Source organism: Atta colombica, unplaced genomic scaffold, assembly GCF_001594045.1.
Source record: "Atta colombica isolate Treedump-2 unplaced genomic scaffold, Acol1.0 scaffold220, whole genome shotgun sequence".
Taxonomy (NCBI): domain Eukaryota; kingdom Metazoa; phylum Arthropoda; class Insecta; order Hymenoptera; family Formicidae; genus Atta; species Atta colombica.
Window position 1 is genome coordinate 5,222 of NW_017259317.1, and position 16,325 is coordinate 21,546.

At 31.9% G+C, this 16,325-nt stretch overlaps 2 protein-coding genes across 3 annotated transcripts in view; both read left to right on the forward strand.

Annotated features, from left to right (window-relative positions):
• The first annotated feature begins 2,177 nt into the window (after positions 1-2,177).
• LOC108687917 (inorganic pyrophosphatase) lies at positions 2,178-6,145 on the forward strand. 2 transcript variants are annotated; one of them, XM_018193960.1, is made up of 8 exons: positions 2,178-2,402; positions 3,076-3,314; positions 4,335-4,421; positions 4,539-4,602; positions 4,749-4,811; positions 4,965-5,178; positions 5,265-5,374; positions 5,672-6,145. In XM_018193960.1, the coding sequence occupies exons 1-8, from the start codon at positions 2,204-2,206 to the stop codon at positions 5,701-5,703; spliced, it is 1,008 nt and encodes a 335-aa protein (XP_018049449.1). In that variant the 5' UTR covers positions 2,178-2,203; the 3' UTR covers positions 5,704-6,145. The 2 variants fall into 2 exon arrangements, with proteins under 2 accessions (XP_018049449.1, XP_018049448.1); XM_018193959.1 differs by lacking the exon at positions 5,672-6,145 and adding an exon at positions 5,516-5,573.
• Positions 6,146-7,586: 1,441 nt separating this feature from the next.
• LOC108687935 (proteoglycan Cow) overlaps positions 7,587-16,325 on the forward strand; it is a 145,478-nt gene continuing 136,739 nt past the window's right edge. Inside the window, exon 1 of the mRNA XM_018193980.1 lies at positions 7,587-7,999. Within this exon, the coding sequence (XP_018049469.1) occupies positions 7,898-7,999 (102 nt within the window). The 5' untranslated portion in view covers positions 7,587-7,897. The remainder of the gene's footprint in view (positions 8,000-16,325) is intronic.

Below are 16,325 nucleotides of genomic sequence, written 5' to 3' on the forward strand. Positions count from 1 at the left end.
TTTTGTCGATATTTACATAACTTTTTTCAAAATTCTTTATAGTTAACAATGTTATCGTGATTACATGAGTTGAATTTTAAATGTGTGGATACAAAAAATTCAAGGTAAGTCGAATGGATTTCCTCATATTAGCGAGATATTAATAAATGTAATTTTTGAAAAATAAAGAATTATTAAATATTATATAATAAATTTTTTAGTATAAATGTTCTTTAAAATCCCGTTATTGGCTCATCTCGAACAATTGACCCGAAAAACTTTGTACCCATACATATAAAAAATTACAATAACGTATGTATTTTATTATTATTATTAAATATATTCCTTCGTAACCACTATTGTATAAGGAAATCATTCTATCCGTTTATTTTTAATAAGAGATGATTTTTAGTCACGTGTGGCAGAACATATTTTCTCGCGAATTTTAATATTAAAGATGTAAATGATAAAAATGGTAATTGTAATTGACATGCTATCAAAATTATTACTATCGCTATTGAAAGATTCGGGATTCACACCGCAGTCCTATAACAAGATCACTGATATTTTTTGCAAATGAATCTTGTAAAATTTATATAGAATACATTAAGTTTGCTTTTCATTATGAAAATTGTTCTTTTTTGTACTAATCAGCATATCACGAGGAAGGATTTTGATATGATGAAATTGAGATAATCTTGAAATGTTACGATAAAAGTGCTGTTATAAATATATTAATAACTTTTTATTACGATATTATTAAATTTTATATTCGCAAATTAATAGTAAATAATAAATAATAAATACGAACTAATTGTTGTTAGTATTTCTTTTGTATTTATCAATATTTCATTAAATATTGGTTTAGAAAAATTTTTTTTATCATATTTTCGACGTTTCCGTATAATCCTGCATTACAAAAATTTGTTAATTATGTTCCTATTATGCTCCTATGCTATTATTATTTTTATTATTTTGAACAGCATTAATAATTGTATATTGTATTATAAATAATTATTATTAATATCGAATTATATAAAGGATAATACAGTAAAGAATAATATATTTGAAAAGTTATTGGAATTTTATTAGCGAAATATAATAAAATAATTAAACATAAAAATAAAAAAATAAATTAAAGATATACTTATCTGCAAAAACGGGCTACTAAATTTATTAGTAGTTTGTTTGTTTTATAAGTGAGTATACTTACAAAAAAAAAGAGGACTACCGATAAAATTAACGGGGGTGATGGAGGGTCTCTATAGCTCGTTTTTGCTAAATTATACTTTAAATTGACAATATATGTTTAGAAGAGATTGAATTTATTAAAAGTCTCTATAATTGCTAGTAATTATAGAGACTTATACTAATAATTATATTTGATAAATACTGGCTGAAAATTTGCATAAAAATACATAACTTAGTAATTTTATAAGATATTATAAGATAAATGATATATATAAAATAAAGTTCGCTAAATATTAATTTGTTTGAAGTTTCAGTTTCATTAAAATTTAACAACTTTTATTTACATATGTAGCAGATGCGAAATTAAAATTTTTTCATTCAAAAACTCATTATAAGTATTCCTCCTGTGGATAGTCGACACACTTCTGTCCTGAGGATGTATTACAGAGATGAATCATATCTACTTTCGATGATACGATTTTACCGATAGTATCAGAAAATGTATGTAATCACGTGATTCCCAAATGAAAGATGTCCTGGTAGTGTACGAGCGATTCGACGGTACAGGAAAAAGGCCGACTTAGTCTCTCTCAAGTTTCTCTCTGGTATCTCCTAGCTATATTTTTGATTAGGTATTTTTCTTTTCGGAACTCGAAATATATTGTAATGAAAATACATAAATTTACAAAATTACAGAAAATTGGAGGTAAGAGCGTTATATTAAATATTTATCAAATGTATATTTATATTGTGTAAACAGAGGGGACACATTTAATCGTTTGATTCCGTTTCACTTAAAATGCGCATGATCATTCTGTCCTTATTGTTCATCGGATATTAAAGAAAGATAAAATGATATAATTATGCGCGTGTCTATCGTGGATTTTTATGCTTTATGTAACTACATATATCAAATACATATATCAAATAAACTTTGGCATATATATTTTTATCAATAATATTGATAACAAAATTTCTCTCTGTACCCTCCTGTGATTTGCAGACACTTGTAGATCGCCGCGCAGGACGACAGATGGCAGAAATGTTTCGGGTAACGCTGCACGTGTTACGTTGTCACGGTTTAACGAAACTCATTATTCCATCGCGGTTCGTAGCAAGTGGCAGACCGGTGTTTAGGAAGCTCGCTGTTTTCACGAAACTTTGCCGAGACATGTCGTATACGACCGTCGAGAGAGGTGCACTCAACGGCACGGACTACAGAATATTTTTCAGTGAGTAGATTCGACATGACGTCAGATAAACGATGAAGCAACATTTGCGGAAGTTTGCGCTAAGTATCGTGAACTTCGTTGCGGGGTCACGGATACGCGTTCTCGCGTGCATGCTATTAATATTTTTATTGTTATTATTAATGATTTGAGTTTTCTTGAACGACGCAACGTCGACACGAAGTTTCGCTTACATCTTGATGATGAATCATTTAGGAGACTAATCATTTCGATCGATCGTGCCGTAACTGCCGGGTTTTAAGTTCATTACCGCATATTTCACTACGGCGTATTTCATTACGACATATTTCATTACGATATATTTCGCACTGAAATAATGATTTGTTTTAAATAGCAAACATTTGTGAGCTATTTTTGTCATGATATTTCATGCATTTGATCTAATTCTATGACCTGTGATATTTAGCCCCAGTGAAAGTACATATTTATAGGCTTTATGAGGAAGTAGTTACAATCATGTTCTAGACATATACTTATACAGTCATATTTTCTCCAAGTTTTATGTTGTCTTTTTTGTACCAGAGATTTTTCTGATATATTCTTGCATAACATATTCTGAGTTACTGTATGAAATAACAGAAATATTCTGAATTAACAATATCTAACAATATTTCTTTTAAAGTATTTTTAAAACTTCTTTTATTCGTATATGTAGAAAATGATCAGGGTGTCCCAATCTCGCCCATGCATGATGTTCCTCTCTTTGCCAACGAAGACAACAAGACATTACATATGATTGTTGAAATACCAAGATGGACAAATGCTAAAATGGAAATTTGTCTTAAAGAGAGTTTAAATCCCATTAAACAGGATGTTAAGAAGGATAAATTGAGATTTGTCGCTAATTGTTTCCCTCATCATGGCTACATATGGAATTATGGAGCTTTGCCCCAGGTAAGAATTCTAGAAACTCTGTTATTTAATTGGTTCTTTTTATTCTATTTTAATATCTGTTTTTTAATTTTGTTTCTATCTCAGTAGAATGATGTTTATTTATTACAAAAAATTCTTATATTTTATACATGGAATTACAGAAATAGGAATTCAAGTTTTAAAAAACAATTTCTCTGTTATTTTGCACTGAGTCATTTTGCAGAATACATGTATAGAGTAATTCATTTTAATTCCAATACGCAAATATTTCGAAAATATAGAATTTTTCCAAAAATATTCTAAATAAAAGTTGTATAGAAATGAATGTCACCATTAAATCCTACTTTACACCACACAATTTTTATTTGGAAGGTTTTTTTTTTTTTAGTAAAATGTATTTTTTTAAAATATTTTTAAAATTAAAAGAAAGCATCTAGTATATATTGTATAAAACACATTATATTTAAAATATAAAAGTAAACTTTAGAAAATTTGAAAAATAAAAAGAATTTTTTGTAGTCAAATGAAAGTTTATAGCTTATAAGTTTAATTTTTAAAAATATTGCATTCACAACACTTTTGTTTATATTAAGAAACGCAATAATGTGTTTTGTAATAATATGTCTCGTATTTTCTTTGAAGTACATTCTTTTATGTCTATCACTTGTCCAAATAAACTATTATATGTTCTAAGATAACACACATGATGATCTTATTGATTTATTATCTAAACATAATAAAAGGAAATTAACAATTAGACACTAAGTGCATATATATATATTTTTTTTTTCTTATCTCATGTTCATATATTTTGTGCATATGTATATGTGAACTTGTAATCAAGGTATACACTTAAGACTTGACAATCGTTTCCTTCTTATCATTTTTGAAATACCTTATTTCCTGATTTCTATTTACTATAAGAAATACTATCTTTTATCTTTTGTTAAAAGCTATTTGATATAATAATTTATAATATAATTTTTTTATCTCTTTTTCTATTGTAATATAAATAATTTTATTAAATAATATAATTAACAGACTTGGGAAAATCCTGACGTTTTGGATGAAGCAACAGGCTGCAAAGGTGACAATGATCCTATTGATGTTCTTGAAATAGGCTATAGGGTGAGAAATAATTGCAATATTTTTAATAATTTTTTTGTTCATTATTTATTGTGTTTCATGTAATTTAATAATTATAATTGATTATAATAATTGATGGAAATATATTTGCATCTATAGATTGCAAAACGAGGCGAGATATTAAAAGTAAAAGTTCTTGGAACAGTGGCACTTATTGATGAAGGTTAACTAATTAACTTATCTATTAATTAAAATTATTAGATTAATGCTTATACTGAAAAATATATAGAATATTAGAATAATTTATGTATAAATAAAATACAATACTACATAGTATATATGTTTCATTATGAACAATTTTTATTTTAGGCGAAACTGATTGGAAGATTATTGTAATTGATGTTAATGATCCTTTGGCTGATCAAATGAATGGTAATTACAATTTATATTTATTAAGAATACTTAATATATATGTATATATATATATGTATTCTTTGAACTAGATTCTTAAATATGCCAAAAAATTTAAATAGATTTTATAAATAGATTTTTCATATATTACTAATTTGATAAATATGATTGCAGATATAAGTGACATTGAGAAGCATTATCCAGGTTTAATGAAAGCTACAATTGAATGGTTTAAGATATATAAAATTCCGGATGGAAAACCAGAAAATCAATTTGCATTTAATGGTGAAGCAAAACCACGAGAATTTGCCCTACATATCATTGATGAAGTACATCAACATTGGCAAACTTTAATCAAACAGGAAGGTTCATCTAATGAAATAGAATGGTTCGTAAAAATTAGTCTTAGAATTAATCTTAAATTATGTCTTAGATAAAATAATTTAGATGTTATTCTATGTATTATTTTTGTAGTTCTAATGTAACAGTGGAGGGAAGTCCTTTCAAGATTACCACAGAAGTTGCACAAAAAATTTTAGACAAAGCACCTGAATCAGTGGAACCTCAATGTGTAGAACCGATAGGTAGGTAACTCAAGTGTAACATAGAATAGAAAAAAATATAAATTTTCTGAAAAATTAATGAGAATTATAATTCTTATTAGCTTTTTTTACTTTATTATTATGTACATATTTATTGATATTTATAATATTCTTCACTTTCAGTTGACAAATGTTACTTCATACAACCCAAATTGTAACAATTATGATGGGAATTAAAAATTGTTCTGTTTTTGAATATTTGAATTATATGAAAATATTATTGATGTTAAATATATGTAAATTAAAACATTGAATTGTTTTTATAATGTGTGATTTCAGTCGATAAATGGCATTATGTACATCTTAAATGAAGATGAGATGGATATCTTCGTTCTATCAACTAGCGAAGTCGGCTACTCCGTTTATTCATATTCAACATGGAATTCCTTCTCATTTGTCATTTTGCTATTTTTGCATCAATATGTCATTTTTTTCATTTCATTTAAATAATTATAAATAGCATTTAAATATTTGGATATATATGCGGTGCTACTATTTTGTTAGTTTTTAACTCCTAATATATATACATGAAATATGTAAAATGTTTATACAAGCACTTTTTTTCGGATGTGTTCCGCATATATATCGTTATGATATTACATCCATAGCGGTTCGACTATGAAAGAAATATAATCTCATTATGGGTTGTGATTGATGTAGCTGTACAATTTTGAGAGGGTTTCTTAGATTAAAAGGCACGTTAGTTCTCTTCAATATTTTTCCAAATACAGAGATAAACAATAAACAAACTGATCCGAATATAGATGTATTATTTTCAAAAGTTATCCCTTTGGTATATATATATATATCACTTAGAAAATATATATCACTTAGAAAATGTTTAGACATTCCAATTCTATGTATATGCCTATTTTAAATCTGTTTTTTACATTTTTTTTTTAAATTTGGTGGACAATCAAAGATGCTCTTTCCCGATATTTTCTAAAAGATATAAAAAAGCGATGAGTATTGAATAAATAGATTGATTACAAATTAATTCATTTTTGTACTTTATCGCGGTTGTTCTTGGATGTGATTCACTGTGATCTCCAAAGAAATACTTGTACTTTTCTGAAAATGTATTTAGCAACATAAAACTAAGAACTATATACATTCTTTCGCGTGACACGCATCCACATTGGCTTACAAAGTGGAATGGGCTTTTGGAGCAATAAATTCTTCAGTTGGATCTCGAGAGTATAAAAGCAAATTACCGTTTCTACTGAAAGGATCGAATAAACGGCATTTTCTGGATTTTTTTGGGAAGTAGAAGAAGAAATATAATCTATGATCGTTTTGTTTGATCGCAAACAGCATGTTGAGAAATTAAGTGTACTTTTTTTTGCATGTGTAATAAATCTAAACTAAAATATTCAAATATTATTATAGGTATCTTTTTTTTTGTTCGATGTTTTTAAAAATATTTAATATAAAAATGATACTTGAACAATTTTGAGTTTTAAAGCAGTTGCCGTTAACAAGGACGATTGAATTACTTATTAAATTCTACATCTAAAGTTAGCATTGTTAATAAATTTATAGTACAATAATTAAAATATCTATTGACATACATTCTGAAGTTGTAAGTTACATTTTAATGTTCCACGTTATAAATGTCAGTAAACAAAAATCTCGTTACTCCAGAAAGTTAAGTTTTTCCTTTTTATTGTATAGGTATATATCTATCCTCTAAGGGACGCAATACTACGATTTATAGTAAAGTAACAAGAGAAAGCAATGATAGTAATGGCAATCGTAACGAAGAGAATGAAGAATAAAAAAAAAGATTGGTCGATCAGGCAGGTTGAACGGCAGAGATCGTCTAGGGAGAGCGGGACTGGATTTTTCCCTGATGTCCCTCTCCGATAAATTCCTCTCAATCCTTTTCTTCCTTTTTCTCCATCAGGGCCACGGGCTACATCAGGTAGGTAGGTAGGTAGGTGAACTAGCAGCTGGAGAAGGTATTGACTGGCGACGAACGCAGCGCGGCGTGTCCGCGTCGAAGGTAGCCGAACAGGTGCACGAGCTGCACGGTGAGCGACGATAAAAGCCGAGCGAAAGCGAGTAACGCGCGCTATCGGCCCCCCTCCCCGCGCGCCATTCGTAGAAGATCCGACCAATGAGCAAGCGCGACGCGCGCGCGCCTCTGGCGGCACATGAACCAACGGCAGTGACGGTGTCGCCTCTCCTCGCGCGGTCATACACAACTCGTTCGGCTATCGAGCTGCGCGTTTCCGTTCCGTGTCAAGCGTCGCGTAACATACATATACACATAATACATACACGTCAAGTCGGAGTTTCGCGTGCGCCGGACGTCGGATCATCAGTTACATCGTCCGCATTAACTGCCCCGATATTTCTTTCCTCCGTTTGACGGTGTAACTCGCGCGTGCCGATTTCTTCTCTTTCTCTCACCTTCGTTCTGTCGCGCCGCGCGCGCGAGCGTCTTCCGCGGTGAAGTAAGTGACGGTTCTGGGGAGAGGACTCGGAGGGACGGTTTCAGCCATGCGATTCTCGTGGATGCTCGCGGCCACGGTGCTGCTAGTTCTTGCCACGGGGGTGAGATGCAAGAGGAGATTCGACGGTGATTTCGAATTCGCCGAAGAGGTGAGTTTCTAGACAACGTTTCCTCTCGCGTATTATATTTGTCGCGCAAGGATTACGAGCGATGACAGGTTGACAGATCGCTCGTTTATTTATTTATTTTTTCTTTCATTTCTTCCGCCTTGTGGAGATACGCGAGAGATACGCGATGACAGCTTATACCCTGAAACAATCGCCCAATCCGAGAAAATCCGTGACTCTCCTTTACGTATCCTGCAGAGATAAGACACATTCGTTATCAAATAGAATATTGATACAGGAGAGCAAAGTGTCATATAATCGTACAATAACAATAGCGACGGCTCCGCCGAAGGGTGGCGCTTCACTGTTGCGAATTGTTGCGAAATAACCACTTTTTGATCGTTTCGCCGCTCGCTTCGAAATCCAAGGTTCTTCGTGTTAGGAATGCCGCGGTCCATCGATTCAAAGTTACGCGCAGTTACATACTATAACAAAACTTGACATATTACAATTTTTCACGGTAAAAACGTGTCGCTTTGATAACGAAGGGAAAAAATAATAGCGATGCTCCTGCATTCGCATTCAGAATGCTTCTACAGACTTTTATGTATTTAATCTATAAATGGAATATCATTAATATCAAGTACACGTATTATTCAAATAATATTTGCATTTTATTTATTCTGCCGTATTTCTGCCCAGCAATCCTCATAACGATCGATTTATTATAAAATCCTTTATTTTCATATATTCAATTTTTTTGATACAATTTTTGTTATTTGTCAATTGTTTAAAAAGTATCAAATTACGCGCGTTATTTTTATTTATATGCGAGTTATGAATCATTTATTCGTATATAATATTTGAATAGTGCCTTTTTTACTTGCAAAACGATATTAGCAAACAATAAGTTAACATTTTAAGTAGACACTTTAAGATATTTACGTTACAATATGGTGATTGCTTTTGACTTTTAAAAGCGATGAAAGATGGTTAGAAAAGTCCGAGGAACATCTAGATATTGGATGTTCTTTAGAATATCTTCTAGATGTTTATCTTATCTTATTGTTAGGATTTGAGGTAATGTATAAAACAATGTTAGCAAATAACGAGTTAACACATGTTTTAAGATGCTTGCATTATAATACGATTGATTGCTTTCGGCTTCTATAGATGATGATTGACAGACATTTCAGAAAAAATCTGAACATGTAGATATTTTGGATGGCCTTGAAATTCTCTAGAATATCTTTTAGATTATTGTCTTATCTTATTGTTAGGATTTAGAGGAATTTGTAAAACAGTGCTAGCAAATGATGAGTTAACCGAGGAGTTAACATATCATGTTTTAAGATATTTGCGTTACAATATACGGTTGTTGACTTTTGAAGACAATGATTAATAAACATTCAGAAAAGAAGAATGCCCAAATATATTGAATGTTCTTTAGTAGATTCTTTAGATGTTTCAGGTGTCCTATTTTTGAATACTTGTCTTATCTTTTTATACATACTTTGGGATAACATGTAAAACAATGCTAGCAAATGATGAGTTAATACTTGTTTTAAGATGCTTGCGTTATAATATGGTGATTGCTTTCGGTGATAATGATGATTAAAAGATAGAAAAGTCCGCAGAACTTCCAGATTGAATACTTTTTATAGTTATTGTAATCTAAATGTAAAAGTGAGATATCTCAGTTGATAAAATGCCCAATATGTATTTTATCAATTAGCACAATAAAATGTATTGAACATTTCGCAGTTTAATTCGTTTCTATATTTTTATTAAACATACATTTTTATGTTAATTTGTGTACAACGGTTTTAAAGTGCACTAAGTGCGTACTAATTTTGCCAGTGAAAAACGCTATTAGATTCTTTACAATATTTTTTAGATATTTGCCTTATCTTAGATATGTGTCTTATTGTGACATGAATTTGAGATAGTATTTTAACAGAGTTGCAAGTTCAATTTTCTCCGCAAGCGTACATCATATTTATCTGATAAATGATTTTTTTCGATGTACACTGAAAAAAATGTCTGGTTGGATTAATTGGAATTCTGGTTGAAATTGAAATTAGAATGTACTGATTAAATCTATTAGAATTCTAATTGAAATAACTGGAATTCTGATTGATATATGTAATCATAATCTTCTGGTTCATCCATTTTTAACTAGGCATATTTTTCAGTGTACCTTTCGCGAGACATGGACTCTTTTCACTCGCAATGGTCTCCTCTGTCGCCTGCGAAATTTGGTTACTGAATTACGAGTGAATGTACGCGCGATTGGTTGAGATTCACGCTTCTGTGAATCGCGTTGGAACGCCGCAATATACAATTACGGCGTGCAGTCGTTACGCGGAGAAACGCGGAGTGTCCGCGGCTCTTACTTTCGCGTAACTGGATCCCGACTAAAAAATACGAGTTATTCGATGTAATTGTTTATTTTGCGCGTGACTCGCACGCAGCACGTACAAACGCATGCGAAGAAGTATTTACTGTGTACTGAACAGTGTTTCACGATTCAAAATCATAATAAAATTTATAGAAATCCTTCTGTATAATCCGATAATTACATATGCAATTACGGGAAATCATTGTGTAATATTAAATAAAATCGTTTGTTTTATCAAATGACTCTACACAGAGAGTTTTTTTTCTTAAAATTTACCCTGAAAATATGATAGTCATGTGACAACATTATATTTCGAAGAAATATAGGGGAATTTTATGTAAATTTCTCTCATTCATTAATAAAATTACAATAAAGTATAAAATAAGTTTGATTAATTTTACTGAAGTGCATGGTAAATATTTTTTAAATATTGTATTGTACCACAACTATTATATTTTAAGGGTAAATTTTAAGAAAAAATTCTCTCCGGGTAGTGAAGAAAATTATTTGTAATCAGATGAAATAGTATGAAATCAAATAAAATCGTGTAATCTTTGGGACAATATTTCAGCTAGTGGTTACCTTCTCGCGTGCATGTAATCGAATCATGTTCAGGGCGTTGTCAGTCAGTATCAAAGACAACGACGTCGTCGTTCAACCCTTCGGTTCTGTTGCGAACAAACGTGGCGTCGTTAAAGAAAGAGGGAGAGAAAGAGAACATTCCTCTTGCCGTTTCCGCCCTTCCTATATTTTCTACAACGAAGTTGGCGTTTGCGCAAAATACACATCCAGAGTCCGTTTATTTCTTCCCTTTGTCGAATTTCTACTGCGCTAAACGAGACACGTGACTTTCTCCTTGTTAGTTAAATATCTTCGATGCGTCCGGTTTAAGTTCTTAGCTCACAAGGCAAATACAAAGCGGGCTTTGCTAGTGGTTTCCTCGCGTGCTGCTTTGCACCAGGTTGCACCGCGAAGTCCGAAACAACCTGGCTTCGTCGCCAAGTTCGGTGTTACACGGGACAAGCTCGTGCAACATTGATTGATTTGAAATCAGCATGGAGATCGCAGGGAAAATGGGGCACAATCTTGCAAGGTGGCGTGCAAGAAAACCGATACTAATGCCCGTATTCAGTCAGGTCTTATATTTAAGGCTTCCTTAAATTTATCTTCAGATACTGTATGAATTATTTCATTGGCTGTTAAGCATCTAAAGATAAATTTAAGGAAGCTTTAAGTACAAGGTCTAACTATGAATGACGGGCATAAATATTGGATCGGAACAAAAGTTTGTAGCGCTATTTTATTTACATCATGTTTATATGTTTACAAAAAAATTGTCAACTATATCGTTCGATAAAATTTCAGCTTTAAGAATCTATTTTTTGAATTGTGATACGATAATTTTTATCGGAGTTACGAACAATCGATGACAAAATAAAAATGCTCTTTTTCTTTAATTTGTAAATTCAGTAGCAAAAAAATCTTAGGAATATTAAAACAATTTTGTAAGGAAAATTTTAAGCTTTCACGTTAGAAAATTTGAAAATTTTTGCAAGTCGTTTAAGGCAAGGGACACAAAATGAGAAGAAAATTTCTCATTTCTCCAGCTTGTAATTTTCTATATGCAAAAACCCGAACTCATAAAAACACAAAAGACATCATGTCTTTTCGAAAGTAGAGATTTTAAAGATTAAAATGCTTTTTGAAAATTTAAATGTTCATTTTTAATGAAGTTATAATTGCTCGAATTTTGAAAGTCGTACTTGCAAACTTTTGTTCTAACTCAATATAAATGTATATCTAAAGAGGTTCCTACGATAGAATCTTTCTATTATTAATCGATTAACTGAACGACATGTTACTAAATTAAACTGGAAAAGTTATTAGAAGAGTTATTAGATCTTAAAATTCTGACGAAATTTCCGTAGAAATATTTTGAGAATTTTATAATATGAAGTATAAATTATTAGAAAATCAATTTATTCTTAATTTTGTATCTATTCTCGTAGTTTTCTGAATTTATTACACTTTCTTAGAATTTACTACTATAATATATTTCTGTTTTGTCCTTCTAATTTCTCTTTTGCCATCGCGAAATGTTTTTGAAGCCTTAAAACTTATGTTCTCGAATTAATTTCTGCATCTAATTATATTAATGTATAATGTAATTGTGCACTATATTTATTATTATATTACTGTGATTTCTAGTACGCAATATTACATAGGATTTGTTCAAAAGAAAGAAGACAACTTTGGTTATAGTTTTTGCTTGTTGATGAATTCTCTTTAATATATTTCATTTGCATTCCTAAAGAAATCACAACTTTATTTTTTCACCCAGAGAAAGGTTTCTTCGGTTTAAAGAATTGTTTCTTTTCTAAATAGTTTCTTTAAATTTTTTTATTTGATTTCAAAAAATAATGTTTAAGTCAAAGAAATGACGTTCAAATCAAAGAAATGTTTTCTTTAACCGTATAGCAAAGAAACATTTCTTTAAATCAAAGAAATATTTTCTCTGGATGTTCAATTTCGTCAGGTTAATCTGACACAATTCAGAAATAATAAGCAGTTTCTTGCAACGTATTATATAGCAATCGGTATTGAAATCACAAACTCGCACAAGAGTCGTTCGTTCCACGGCCACCGCGGTATTTATGCGGGGACATTCGCATAAATATCTCGAGTCTCTTAGCGACTTGTCGCCGTTTACCGGCGTGTCTGAATGCGCCATTGCCGAGAAGAGACACTGCGTAAAACTCGAGGTTCTTCTCCCTTTTGTGTGCGTATATGGAGCCGGGTCGGGCGGAGGCAAAATGGAGAACGGAAGAGATGTAGTAACCGCTCGGGCGAGGAAACGATAAGAATTGTTGGCCTCGCGGAGCTTCCGAGCTCAAATAATGGAACTGCCTGTCCTTCCGGAGTTATTGCGAGTATTGTTGCGCGTCCCTGCGATTTTGCAGTTCCAATAATCGACCTCGGGCAATCCCTTATCATATGCCGTCCTATGGACAATCTTTATGGATACGCGTGTCGTCTTTCGTTTTATGTATCTATATACCGGCGAATCGATTATCCGCACGTAAACGCGAAAGAATCCGCCGTTTATCGATTCTCAGCAAAGGTTGTATGCGACCTAGTGCCTCGAAGGTAAACGGGTATGTATATAGTTAAGTGCAGTTAAGTACAGTCGTCGCGTGTTGTATTTTCTTACTTTCTCGTGTACATCCTTCTATCGGGACCCGTGTATTACCTCCCGATCGTTTAATGTTAAACCGCCGCACGCTCGTCCGATTCCGAAAAGCTTGTTGATTCTGTCGTACGGTATGAGAATCCCATTCAACGTCAACGTGACATGCGGGCGCCACGCAGAGTGAGTTTAAACGCTGAATGCGTAACGAAAATACAGCCGTTTTCGATGGCGGCGTGTCTCCTTTAATATAGAGATTTATATTTTAAACCGCGAGCTATAATCATCTTGTCAGTTTCTTCTCTTTCATTAATGATTGATAATTTGCGAGTAATACGCTATGTAACTTAAAAATTTATTCAGCATCATTAAAATCGTTCTAAGATGCCAATGAGCATCAAATTATTAAATTGCTAGTCAATTTAATTTGTGGTATTATTATTGTAATTCAGGCGTACAATTTAAATGATTACTTAGGTAGTATATAAATTCACATTTAATTATTTAAGGATCCACTTTGATCCAGTTTAATCGTTAAAGGCATTTATTCCTTATTAATTGTGTATTCATGTACAGTCCTAAGACATTCCTTGTTTAATATTAAGAATTACAAATTTCTAACAAAAATTCATAATTCTTAATAGGATCTTGCATTGCAAATACGTAATACGAGATAAAATGCACTAAAAACAATTTCTGATTGAAAATGGACGACTCAGAAATTTCTGGCTAAATTTATTAAAATTCTAGTTGAGATAACCGGAATTCTGATTGATACAATATTTCTGATAAAATCTACTAGAGTTCTTTTTTTTATCAGAATAATTGTATTAATCAGAATTCTAGTTATCTCAACTAGAATTCTAATAGACTTAATTAGAAATTTCTGATTCGTCCATTTTCCATCAGAATTACTATGTAATCCAACCAGACCATTTTCCTCAGTGTAGATAAACTTGGAATCTTATATTATAAACAGGAACTCAGACCGAAATTACATTATGGATACATTATGGATATTTCGGCTGATTACGATTATGGTCCGAGGATACTTAACTTTCAATTTCGGTGTTAGTTTTGTGATGAGTGATCGTTATGGGTATATATAATTACGAAAATCGAAATCGAAAAGGCGAAATCCAAATAAACCCAATCTTCGGTAAAAGAATTGGAATCAAAAGTTGGATTTAGACCGTTATCCGGATCGAATTTTTTCGGTTCGAGTTATAAATATTAAAATCTCTTTTATTATGTTTTGATATTGTGAAGAATGACAATTGCATTCGAGTAGAGTTTAAAGTATTAAATACATTATTCCAAGACACTTATTATTATCCTACCTTTGTCATTACATTCTAAAATTAAACGAAGCAATGCGAAAGAATATAATTTTTATATTTTATATAAAAATTATACCTTCCGTATTTTACGAATATATACCTTCCATGTTTTACAAATTAACAAAAATTTGGAAGATACTAAGTATTACTAAGATATTATTAAATGTTTTACATATTTAATCCGATATATATGCGCTTGTCGCGCATTGAGTTGATAGCGTTGCTACAGAAATGTCGGATTAAATTAAATTTACATGGAAATACATCGTAATCTTTCATACCGTGCACGAACTATTTGTGCAGAGAATTATATTTTAGAATACGGAATGTACATAGCATAAATCGTACGGTCGCATAAATCACGTCGATGCATACCTATATAGTTTTCCCTGAACACGATCGATGTTCCGCGTATCGATATGACTGCATCCGAGGACTCGGGCGACGGGCGGGATAAAAGAATTTATTTTATCGAGAGCGAAAGAGAGGGAGATTTAAATGTTTTTTTTATACCATCGCGCGGTGTCGATAGTACAACGCAGTTGTTTGTAGCTTGCACTTTTCACCGCGCGTTGACAGTTCTCCACAATGTAACGTAGCGCGAGGCAATGTTTTCGACGTAAAGTTGTGATTTTCGATCGGATTCTCATGGAATTTCCATTTTCCCTTCGACAGATATCACGTGATGTGGGACAAACGTACGCGTATAAATTCGCAGCGTTTTCTCTCGTTTCGCAGATTCTGCCTGCGGTTAACGCCATGAAGTTAAGATCGTTGCAACTAAATTTATTTCCATATCGTGGAATATTTGGTACAGTCGTCTCGTTCCTATAATTGAGAAACTTTGTGATGACCGCGACAATTTCGATAGTTTCCCGATCGTCTGTCTGTATCCCTAATCGCGGTAGAACGTCGATGTCCAAAGTTAGCTTCCGATCACTTCCGTACGTGATGTTCGTTCTCGAAGCGCGTGTGGTATCTATAATTTTCCAATCGAATGCATCGGGTTAATCCTAACTCAAAATTCGGTTAGACCGGTTTCAAGTCAAGTTTACCGCGTTTCGTCCAAAATTTACTCGAGTTTCTCGAACGGCAGTTACCGCGATGTAGAAACTACTTCGCGAGTTTCCTCGTTTTCGTTGTTTTTCCATCAATATTTACTGAAGCACAAGTTCAGGCGACAGAATATTTTCGACGTTAATGTAGTGGATGAAATATGCGATATAATCTTAGTAATGGCAATGCCTTGCAGTCTATAAAAATTGAAAAGAAATTTTATTATCAAAATATATACATGTATATTTGTATACATCATATAATTTATTAAATATTTTTACAGTTTTTGAGACATGCATATAATTATTAATTTTACGTTATAAAATAATACTTCATAATATTTTATTTAATTTTAATTTTTTAACAGAGAGAGAGAGAGAGAGA

Excerpts from the sequence above, each read along its gene's own strand:
- LOC108687917 (XM_018193959.1), top strand. The coding sequence starts at position 2,204 with ATGGCAGAAATGTTTCGGGTAACGCTGCACGTGTTACGTTGTCACGGT. Across the intron at positions 3,315-4,334 it reads ATTATGGAGCTTTGCCCCAG|ACTTGGGAAAATCCTGACGT; the intron begins GTAAGAATTCTA and ends TATAATTAACAG. Across the intron at positions 4,812-4,964 it reads TTTGGCTGATCAAATGAATG|ATATAAGTGACATTGAGAAG; the intron begins GTAATTACAATT and ends ATATGATTGCAG.